General features: G+C 38.2%; 1 protein-coding gene across 3 annotated transcripts in view; it reads right to left on the reverse strand.

Moving 5' to 3' along the window:
- GIPC2 (GIPC PDZ domain containing family member 2) overlaps positions 1–12,154 on the reverse strand; it is a 46,335-nt gene that overhangs the window by 22,868 nt on the left and 11,313 nt on the right. For all 3 annotated transcript variants that reach the window (XM_073357267.2, XM_073357266.2, XM_073357265.2), the window contains exons 2-3: positions 11,288–11,473; positions 3,747–3,927 (exon numbers count right to left, since the gene is read on the reverse strand). In XM_073357267.2, coding sequence (XP_073213368.1) covers positions 3,747–3,927; positions 11,288–11,473 — 367 coding nt within the window. The remainder of the gene's footprint in view (positions 1–3,746; positions 3,928–11,287; positions 11,474–12,154) is intronic.

A 12,154-nucleotide genomic window follows, 5' to 3' on the forward strand; every position in this document is an offset into this window, starting at 1 on the left:
TGCAGCTATTCTTGGAGTAATGCAGCTTAAACACTGCCCCTTGCTCAGGAATATGCCTAAAGTTCCAGGCTAGCCCCACGTGGTAAGAACTCAAGCTATGTTGACACAATTTCTTCTACATACTGGAACTATATGTTTTTTGGTTTTTTTATTTTTTTTTAAACGGTAACAAATGGGCTGTGGTGAATATAATTCCATTTGCGGTTTATATCTCCTCAAAATCCTACATAAACCAATTTCCTAATACAATAATTCAAAGAAAGACATTACCTATATAGGACACACAACATTTTTACGTTTTGAGAGGAGGAGGGGAAAGTGTTCCCTCTCCAAGTACCAACATCTGCTAGTATCCCCATGTCTAGAGTAAGAAGTATCCTAGAAGATTTTTCTCATCCCTGTTGAACTATTTATTTTGAATATCAAATGATATCAAAATCAATTGTCTCCATGTTGCCATTTGCAACATGTTTTATATTCTTAGCATCACTATTAAGTACATATGTGCAATATAAACATGTATATATTTAACAAATATATATTTATGTTTAGAGGTAACACCCGCACCTCTCTTACCATTCTGTAGCACCAAGCATAACACACATACTTCCAGTTTCTTTCATTCTGTCTAATTAGTGCAGTTATTCTGACACCAAGTGTCCACACCGGTGCATTACAGTCTTCCTAGATTAGTCACAGATTACAATGACTTGGAAAACAAATATTTCAACTTGCTGCTGAAATTGGAGGTAGTGGTGGAGAACCCAGAATTTGGGGTGTATATGCCAATGGTTATCAATGATTTATCAATATTTTATTTTGAATGATTTACTATGTGGAAAAATATTGTATAGAAAAGTTTATGGGATGAGGATGCGTTTGGAAGCAAGCACCTAATGGGACCGACGTGATCTAGCCCATAGTGGTCTGCACTGCTGACAAACTTCAGAAAGCACTCACCATTCCAGATACAATGCTCAGAGGAGCTGAATGCAAGAGGCATTCATTCATTATGGTATAGAAGGGTACAGCTTGCTCAGGAAGGACAGGCAGGGAAAAAAAGGGAGGAGGTGTTTCCTTATGTATTAAAAATGTATACACTTGGACTGAGGTGGAGATGGAAATATGAGACAGACTTGTTCAAAGTCTCTAGGTAAGGATAAAAGGGGTAAAAAACAAGGGTGATGTCATGGTAGGGTCTACTACAGACCACCAAACCAGGAAGAAGTGGATGAGGCTTTTTTTAAGCAACTAACAAAATCATCCAAAGCACAGGACTTGGTGGTGTTGGGGGACTTCAACTATTCAGACATCTGTTGGGAAAATAACGCAGCAGGGCACAGATTATCTAACAAGTTCTTGGAATGTATTGGAGACAAATTTTTATTTCAGAAGGTGGAGAAAGCTACTGGGGAGAGGCTATTCTAGATTTGATTCTGACAAATAGGGAGGAACTGGATGAGAATTTGAAAGTGGAAGGCCACTTGGGTGAAACTGATCTTGAAATGGTAGAGTTCGTGATTCTAAGGAATGGTAGGAGGGAGAACAGCAAAATAAAGACAATGAATTTTAAGAAGGCAGATGTTAGGGAATTCATAGGTAAAATCCCATGGGAAGCAAGTCTAAGAGGAAAAACAACTGAAGACAGTTGGCAGTTTTTCAAAGAGACATAATTAAGGGCAAACAGCAAACTATCCCATTGCCTAGGAAAGATAAGAAGTATGGCCAGAGACCACTCTGGCGTAACCAAGAGATGTTCAATGATCTGAAAATTTAAAAAAAAGTCCTACAAAAGTGGAAAGTAGGTCAAAGGATTACAAAGGATGGATATAAACATATAACACAAGTATGTAGGGAAAAAATTAGAAAAGCGAAGGCATAAAACGAGATCAAACTAGCTAGAGACATAAAGGATAACAAGAAAACATTCTACAAATACATTAGAAGAAAAAGGAAGACCAAGGTCAGGGTAGGCCCGTTACTCAATGAGGAGGAAAAAACAATAACAGAAAATGTGGAAATGGCAGAGGTGCTTAATGACTTATTTGTTTCGGTTCTCACCAAGAAGGTTGGTGGTGATTGGACGTCTAATATAGTGAATACCTGTGAAAATGAGGTAGGATCAGAGGCTAAAATAGGGAAAGAACAAGTTAAAAATTACTTAGACAAGTTAGATGTCTTCAAGTCACCAGGGCCTGATGAAATGCATCCTAGAATACTCAAGGAGCTGACTGAGGAGATATCTGAGCCATTAACGATTATCTTTGAAAAGTCATGGAAGATGAAGAGATTCCAGAAGACTGGAAAAGGGCAAATATAGTGCCCATCTATAAAAAGGGAAATAAGGACAACCCGGGGAATTACAGACCAGTCAGCTTAAGTTCTGTACTCGGAAAGATAATGGAGCAAATAATTAAGCAATCAATTTGCAAACATCTAGAAGATAATAAGGTGATAAGTAACAATCAGCATGGATTTGCCAAGAACAAATTGTGTCAAATCAACCTAGCTTTCTTTGACAGGGTAATAAGCCTTGTGGATGGGGGGGAAGCAGTAGATGCGGTATATCTTGACTTTAGTAAAACTTTTGATACTGTCTCACATGACCTTCTCATAAATAAACTAGGGAAATGCAACCTAGACGGAGCTACTATAAGGTGGGTCCATAACTGGTTGGAAAACCATTCCCAGAGAGTAATTATTAGTGGTTCACAGGCATGCTGGAAGGGCATAATGAATGGGGTCCCGCAAGGATCCGTTCTGGGTCCGGTTCTGTTCAATATCTTTATCAATTATTTAGATAATGGCTTAGAGAGTACACTTATAAAGTTTGCGAATGATACCAAGCTGGGAGGGGTTGCAAGTGCTTTGAAGGATAGGATTACAATTCAAAATGATCTGGACAAACTGGAGAAATGGTCTGAAGTAAACAGGATGAAATTCAGTAAGGACAAATGCAAAGTACTCCACTTAGGAAGGAACAATCAGTTGCACACATACAAAATCAGAAATGACTGCGTAGGAAGGAGTAGTGTGGAAAAGGATCTGGGGGTCATAGTGGATCACAAGCTAAATATGAGTCAACAGTGTAAAACTGTTGCAAAAAAAGCAACCATCATTCTGGGATGTATTAGCAGGAGTATTGTAAGCAAGACATGAGAAATAATTCTTCCACTCTACTCTGTGCTGATTAGGCCTCATCTGGAGTACAGTAACTCCTCACTTAACATTGTAGTGATGTTCCTGAAAAATGCGACTTTAAGTGAAACTATGTTAAGCGAATCCAGTTAAACTGCCTTTACTTTCCAATACTCTTACTTCTCCTTTCCCCTAATAGTAACCCTGATATTTACCTAGAAAACTGTCAAGTCAATTTTTTGCACTGATTTTCACCCATTTTTAAATTTTTGTAATAAACACTGATAAATTCCCAGGAAATCTGCAAGAAAATAAAAACTGAAACAGGAATATAGCTCACAAGTCAAATAAAACTGAACTATAATTATAGTGAAACTTGAGCAAAAGACCACCTCCCATAGGTAGCATCTCAACATCTTAAAGTACCCTCAAGGTTTCCAGTTCAACTATGTTCTCCTATAGATTAAAAACAAAACACCTCAACTCCTCTAGGCAACTAGGTTACCTAGGATAAATTTCACTGTGTTTGAAAAACAAACAACAAAACAATGCAGGCATGGTATTTCACTTTCCAGTTACACGGGGTGGACAATATGCACGTCACTCACCAAATGCTTTCATAGGCTCTATCAATGTTAGTTTAAATGTCTGACCCTTCTCCAGTCCTTTTAATAGGTTGGCAACTTCATAATGACGACAACCCACCATATTTTTTCCATTTATAGATTCTATATGATCACCCACGCATATCACTTTGATTTGGTCGACAAGGCTGTCTTCTTTAATATGCTGTCAGATAAAAAAGCATTTATATTAGTTAGAAACAAAACTGAACCAGAGGTTCTCATGTACCATGCCTTGATAATCATTCAAAAATATTTAATCTGCATTTAATATAAAATTGCATTTAGATGTGGCACAAAACGCATTTTGAAATCTGCTTTAGAAATGAAGCTGAGCTTAAGTAGATGTTGGATTATTAAAAGATTTTTTACTATAAACATGTTTATAGTTTAGTATGTTTAAAATTACCGAACATCTCTCAGAACACCATATGTTCCCACACTTCCCGTGCACCCCACAGACACACATTATAGTATTTCCACTGAGATAACAACGAAGTTATGAAATCAGTGTTCTTAATTGGACATCTCACGGAAAACAAATCATCTAAAATTTATAAAAATGTCTTTTATAACAGAAGTTAGTATTTTTTTTAATCTTATGGTGAATGAATTATAGAGGATAGAAAATCCCAAAACATGTAAAGATGTCTAGCACTTGCATCATCAGAGCATTTTAGGGGCAGAATTTATAAATATAGGACTTATCATTCAAATTTCAATTTTTATATGAATTAAAAATATGTTGTAGTATTAGTTTTTCTACGCGTGAGTCCCATCTTTAATTCCCTTACTTCGGTGGAGAAACTATAACATAATCATACAACTTATTATCCTGAGTAGTTAGGGTGAGATAGGACTTTTATTCCAATCTTCTCCTGAAATACATACTATTTCAGTGAGAACTGAGTTTATTTTCAAGTAAATCCATTCATCCAGCTTACAAAATGACATAGGAAATAAAATATTGTTGTCTAATATTTTAACACCTATCCTAGCAGCCCGTGGTCCCAATGGGGGGCAATTCTCCTCCTACAAGGTTTCCATGGAACTGGGGGTCACTTATAAGCAGTGGTCCCATACTAAATCAGTACGGCTGCCGTCGGAGCAGTCCCAAGAATCACTTGGGCTGTGTGGTTGAAATGCCACTGAAATTTGACCCGGACGCTTGACCATACAGATGGAGTATCAGCTGGGACAAATTTCAACAAGTGGCATTGTGACCTGGCACACAGCGTCGCAACACCACTCCAATTTAGCCCAGCTGCCCCTCCATCCAGACAAAAGGGTGACTGGGCCAAAGGGTGTTGAGACCCGGTGCACAAGGAGTCTGTCCCAGTGAAGTACAGGAGGATTTGCTGAGAACTCAGCTCATGCATTGTGTAGGTGGAGAGGGGAGACTCCCCAGCCGAGGCAGACTCGAGGTCCCTGCTAGGGTGGGAAGGAAGGGGGACAAACAGGAACCAGAATGGGGTCCCTGCCAGGGAGGACAGGGACTGAAATTTCTCCCCACAAAAATATCTGAACTGGAGCAACTGCTAGGAGCATAACTGTCTCAAAAGCCTGCTTCCAGTGTGTGTGCCTGTGTCTGAGCAAGACAAAGGGAAGCCTGGTAGTATATGGTGTTCTGTTAGACATGTGGCAATTTTAAACATCCAACAGAGTTTAACTCTGATAGCACAAATCATTTTAAAGTCTAGATTAAAGCCTCTGAGAAGACTCAGTTGGGAGGGCAGGGGGGAAGAGGAAGGCATGTTATACACACAATGAATCAGGCCCAAAATGCTGCAACACATTCCTGTTATAAAGTGCAAGGTGTATCTAGCAAAAGCAGTGAAATCTCATTACATTCAATCCCCACTTAGTTTCTTTACTTAAGCAGATGTTCTTATTATCAGGATCCAAATTAAGTGGTGTTGACTGGAAACATGTATGTGGTACTTCAGACTACCTTTTGTATTCCAGGCTAATTATAATAACTTTTGGGTGGACTGTTAAAAGAAAGCAGGGCTATGCTAGACACTGCCACTGAGATTCAATGTTTAATTTTCAAATGGTTTACAGTCCATTTTAAAGGGTATGTCGTGCATTTTCAATGCAGTGCACAGAGAATTAATTACACTGTTCCAGTTTTAAATAATCAGATTTGCACACCTATAACTTCGTACATCATACTATAATGATGTGCTCTTAAGCATCTACAAAAATGTCCTTTTCCCCAAATAATAACTCATGGATGATTAGTTTCACTCCAAAATATATCTTCCCATTTAGCTATAAATCCCTAAAAATAGGATTTTATAATAGAATTGGTGACAGACTGTTGAATACAGCTTTGCAAAAGTGACATGATAATACTGAATTGAAATGAATGCTTTTATTATAAAGCAGAACATTAGATCTTAAAACAAAAGCACCACTGTTTTCAACTTCGTCCATAAAATCTGACCATGCTGTCAACTGCTTTAGAAACTTACCCTTTTAAACACAGAACAGTAAGTAGTTACAAGCAGGAAGTGATTATAACTATCAACAGATTACCTAATACAACAGGGATTGTTATTATTGTACTGATTAGATGACATGGTATTAAAAACACTGGCAGCCACAGGAGTTTTATCTATACTAGGCGCCCCACTGTTGTTGCCACAGGTAGAGCAGAAGAGGTGCTAGCAACAGTGGAAAATATTTGTCAAAAACTCCAAGGACAGAGACAGTCTAAAAGAAAGATGAGATACAGCTGAGGCCCAAAATAGTTTTATTACTATTTTTAAATGAGTTAAATGTTTTTATTATTTATTTTGCTTATGCTTGTGGGCTTCACAGTGGAAGAGGATGTTTAGAAAAGTTTTAAATAAGGAGAATTGGGGATGGGTGCATAGGAGATTGAGAGGGCCTTCCATACGCATGGAGTAACAAGGTAAGATGATGATAAGAGTGACAGAAGGACCTATGAAAGAACAAAGGGCGATACTGTACAAAATGAGATTAGTTTTCTGGGCTGGAGTGGGGTTTTGAAGGTGATGTTAAATTTAAGCATGAGGTCCTAGTGGGTGATCGGGAGCCAGTCTGACAACTCTAGTCTTAATATTTATGAATCTATTAATTCTGTTTATGTCCCAGTTCCTCCAGTGTGACAGTTCCAGACAGCGAATGTATTTGAATGTACAGGCCAGATGCTGAACATGCTATTTTAGAAAAAGCTTCCTTTATTTCTACCACTAAATTTATCCCTAATCTAAGTGGCTTTCAGATTACTTTTCTCTTCCCCTTGGGCTCTCTGTCCCTGTCTTATCATGCCAACCACTCTTAATAAATAAAAATAACTAGGGCTGTCGGTTAATTGCAGTTAACTCACACAATTAACTCAAAAAAATTAATCACGATTAATCGCAGTTTTAATTGCGCTGTTAGACAATAGAATACCAATTGAAATTTATTAAATATTTTGGATGTTCTTCTACATTTTCATATATACTGTATTCAGTGTTGCAATTGAAATCAAAGTGTATATTATTTTTATTACAAATATTTGCACTGTAAAATGACAAAAAATAGTATTTTTCAATTCACCTCATAAAAGTACTGTAGTGCAATCTCTTTGTTATGAAAGTGTAACTTACACATGTAGATTTGTTTTTGTTATATAACTGCACTCAAAAATGACAGGTTTCAGAGTAACAGCCGTGTTAGTCTGTATTCGCAAAAAGAAAAGGAGTACTTGTGGCACCTTAGAGACTAACCAATTTATTTGAGCATAAGCTTTCGTGAGCTACAGCTCTTATGCTCAAATAAATTGGTTAGTCTCTAAGGTGCCACAAGTACTCCTTTTCTTTTTGCACTCAAAAACAAAACAACGTAAAACTTCAGAGTCTACAAGTACACTCAGTCCTACTTCTTGGTCAGCCAATCATTAAGACAAACAAGCTTGTTTACATTTACAGGAGATAATGCTGCCCTCTTCTTATTTACAATGTCACCAGAAAATGAGAACAGGCATTTGCATGGCACTTTTGTAGTTGGCATTGCAAGGTATTTACGTGACAGATGTGCTAAACATTTGTATGCCCCTTCATGCTTCGGCCACCATTCCAGAGGACATGCTTCCATGCTGATGATGCTTGTTAAAAAAAATGTGTTAATTAAATTTGTGACTGAACTCCTTGAGGGAGAATTGTATGTCCCCTGATCTATTTTATCCACATTCTGCCATATATTTCAAGTTATAGAAGTCTCGGATGATGACCCAGCACGTTATTCATTTTAAGAACACTTTCACTGCAGACTTCACAAAATGCAAAGAAGGTACCAATGCGAGATTTCTAAAGATAGATACAGCCCAAGGTTTAAGAATCTGAAGTGCCTTCCAAAATCTGAGATGGATAAGGTGTGGAGCATGCTTTCAGAAGTAAGGACCAACACTCCAATGTGGAAACTACAGAACCCGAACCACCAAAAAAGAAAATCAACCTTTTACTGATGGCATCCGACTCAGATAATGAAAAAGAACATGCATCGGTCCACACTGCTTTGGATGGTTATAGAGCAGAACCCATCATCAGCATGGACACAGGTCCCCTGGAATGGTGGTTGAATCATGAAGAGATATACGAATCTTTAGCACCTCTGGCTCGTAAATATCTTGTGACACTGGCTACAACAGTGCCATGAGAATGCATGTTCTCACTTTCAGATGACATTGTAAACAAGAAACGGGTAAGCATTATCTCCTGCAAATGTAAACAAACTTGTTTGTCTGAGCAATTGGCTGAACAAGAAGTAGGACTGAGTGGACTTGCAGACTCTGAAATTTTACAAAAATTATTAGGGGTATGGAATAGCTTCCATATGAGGACAGATTAATAAAACTGGGCCTTTTCAGCTTAGAAAAGAGACGACTAAGGGGGGATATGATAGAGGTCTATAAAATCATGACTGGTGTGGAGAAAGTAAATATGGAAGTGTTATTTACTCCTTCTCATAACACAAGAACTGGAGGTCAACAAATTAAATTAATAGGCAGCAGATTGAAAACAAACTAAAGGAAGTATTTCTTCACACAACACATAGTCAACCTGTGGAACTCTTTGCCAGAGGCTGTTGTGAAGGCCAAGACTATAACAGGGTTTAAAAAAGAACTAGATAAATTCATGGAGGATAGGTCCATCAATGACTATTAGCCAGGATGGACAGGGATGGTGTCCCTAGCCTCTGTTTGGCAAAAGTTGGGAATAGAAGACAGAGAATGTATCACTTGATGATTACCTGTTCTGTTCATTCCCTCTGGGGCACCTGGCATTGGTCACTGTTGGAAGACAGGATACTGGGCTAGATGGAACTTTGTTCTGACCTAGTATGGCTGTTCTTATGTTCATAATTCTACATTTATAAGTTCAACTTTCATGATAAAGAGATTGTACTACAGCACTTGTATTAGGTGAATTGAAAAATACTATTTCTTTTGTTTTTTTACAGTGCAAATACTTGTAATCAAACATAAATATAAAGTGAGCACTGTACACTTTGTATTGTGTTGTAATTGAAATCAATATATTTGAAAATATAGAAAATATCAAAAATATTTAAATAAATGGTATTCTATTATTAATAGTGAGATTAATCATGATTCATTTTTTTATTCGCTTAACAGCCCTAAAAATAACTTTTCAGAAGTGTATTGAAACCCAGGACAGAGTTTCCTTGGGCTTATAGTGTTGCAAGCACTGCTCATATTCTTCCAGTACCAGAGGATCCTCTCCACCTAAAACCAGGTCCCAGAGTAGGCCAGTATACAACAGTTTGGTGAGACTGCACTTTTCTATGGTGACTGCTATCTTTAGTTCCAGAATATAAACTGTGATTTTGTTTATATAAGTATCTAGCTGTCAAGGCTGCAAAGGAAACCTTCCAAATGTGAGATGAAGGAAAATGATACAGTAGTGTCTGCCTGAGTCTGCAGACAGCCTGAAACAATAGCTCTGTCCAGTGAAAATTGCTTCCATTCAGCTCAATAGGGTGTTAAACTCTGAAGTGTAATCAGCTTTTGACATTTTAAATGTCAGGATTGTTAGCCATTTTGGTGCTTTTCAAGGAACAAGAGAAAGCTGAGGTGTAAGGTGTGGTCTACATACAGTTTTTGTTCCAGTATAACTATGTCAGTCAGGGATGTGATTTTTACTGATATACTTATACCTGTACAATCCCTAGCATGCAGAAATAAGCTATACTGAGGACTGGTCTATATTCCAGACCTATATCGATATAACTACATCACTCAGGGGTGTGAAAAATCCGCACCGCTGAGCAACACATTTATACCGATTTAACACCACCACCCCGCCCCTCCCCATGTAGATAGTGCTATGCCGAAAGAAGAGCTTCTCCCACTGACATAGCTACCACTTCTGAGAGATGTGAATTAACTACACCAACAGGACAGCTCTCTCCTGTCAGTGTAGAGCATCTTCATTAAAGCACTACAGCAGTGCAGCTGCACCGATGCAGTGTTTGAAGTATAGACGCACCCTGATATAAGCACATTCATTCCAGCATAACTGCACTCAACTAAGGGGGTTGTGCTGCTTTAACTATACTGGTACAGTTAAAGTGGTACAGCTTTTGCATGTAGACAAGGTGTTGGTGTATTATGAAGATCTACACAATCTACTGTGAATGGCAGCTCATTTTTATGACATGAGCAAGCAGGATTTAGAGAGTTGATGGAGCATGGGAAAATACTATCACTTATTTTTTTCCCAATCTGCCCCCAGCCTGCAGTAATCCCTGTGATTGGCACTTCTCTCTCCACATGCTACCAGCTAAGCAGAGACGGGAGAATCATTCCCAGGAGTGCTTTAAGAGAGGAACTTTAAAACATCCTCAAGACATTTTTAGAAAAAAAAAATTAATCAATGCACATCCAAAAAAAGGGAACTGGAGGTGTTAGGACTTTTAAGCATCGAAGTGTTGATACAGTACTAGGAAATTCAAAGTTTTGTTGAGAATTCAGTGTTCATATTCCTAAATTCAGGGCGTTTTACAAAATTCATTGTAGGCTCTGAACCGAACAACCAGTGATCAAAACAGCTGATCAAAAAAATCTCTCTCTAGACAATCTTCCACTCTTCACCCTTCCCAGCTGCACTCCAATTAACTTTGCTAATGCATGTAAAATAAATGCAGAGGCAGAATAAAGAGGGACAGTGCAATGAAGCCTATTTTCATTCAGTGGAAGGGCACTATATGTGCAATGAACAGGCTTCAAGAGTGACAGAAATTTAGGATAACTTCATTGTCACGAGTGAGCAGTTGCCCTGTCATCACCTTCTCAAGAACTTAAGAAAGTAATGAAAAGGTTAGAAATAGAGCAATATCCAAAAAACTAAGGGCTCTCTCAACACAGGATTGACTGCTGCTTTTCTTTAATTGTGATGAATGTTCAGCCGTAAAAGGGCTCCAGTTCTAGAGGATTACTAAAAACAATAAAACTTAGAGCATTAGATATAAAAGATTCTGTTAAAATTTACCTTTATGAAGGCATAGCCCGTTCCATTGTCTGTAATGGTGAGCCCGAGAGAATCCTCAGATTTAAGAACATCCACTTCTTTTTTTGATCCCTTTATGTGGGCAAATATGAAATCTTCAAGACCAATCTGCCCTCCTAAGAGGTTGTCCATATCAATTTTGTGCGTATTCAAAGTGCAAAATATGATCTACACAGAAGGCAAAACAAATCAATTACATTTGAGTTTTAAAATATTTCATCAGTCATGGCAAGCTCCATTATGATAGGAAAATAAATAGTGGAAAGAATTCTGTTTCCCTGAATTTGAATTACCCATGAGTTTGGAGCAAAAAATCCTTTGTGGTCATAAGTGATGACCCCCATTTTCTGTCCAACCGTCAGTACTTATTCCCATCCACTCATATGACAAGAAGAGTACTAAATAGCCCAAATTCTACAGAGAAGAGATATCAGGGTGCAGGGGAGAGGGTACATGTTATCCAGTTCCTTAGCTCATAGATGTGCGACCGAGACACGAGTTGGTACCAACTGGTAGAGGGCACGGGGGTTGCACAGGGTCTTATAGGGATTTCCTGGGACAGATATGCGCATAATAGTTCATCAAAGAGTGACATGTAAGGTCTCTACAAAGACACAGTAGCTCACTTTTCATCATAATCATTGAAAAATTTATGTACAGAGAATATTTAAGTTATGTATCTATACTGAAAATTACTTCCTTAAGGTCTTGGAGTTAAGGCAGGTCACCAGGAGATGACATGTCTCTGACAGGTCCCTTTCAGGGAGCAGGTAACAGACACTTATCGCCCTATCTATCCATTTGTGTATTATCTGCCTCACAATGGAGGCCTATTTGCATACTAAACCA

This window comes from Lepidochelys kempii, chromosome 8 (assembly GCF_965140285.1).
Source record: "Lepidochelys kempii isolate rLepKem1 chromosome 8, rLepKem1.hap1, whole genome shotgun sequence".
NCBI lineage: Eukaryota > Metazoa > Chordata > Testudines > Cheloniidae > Lepidochelys > Lepidochelys kempii.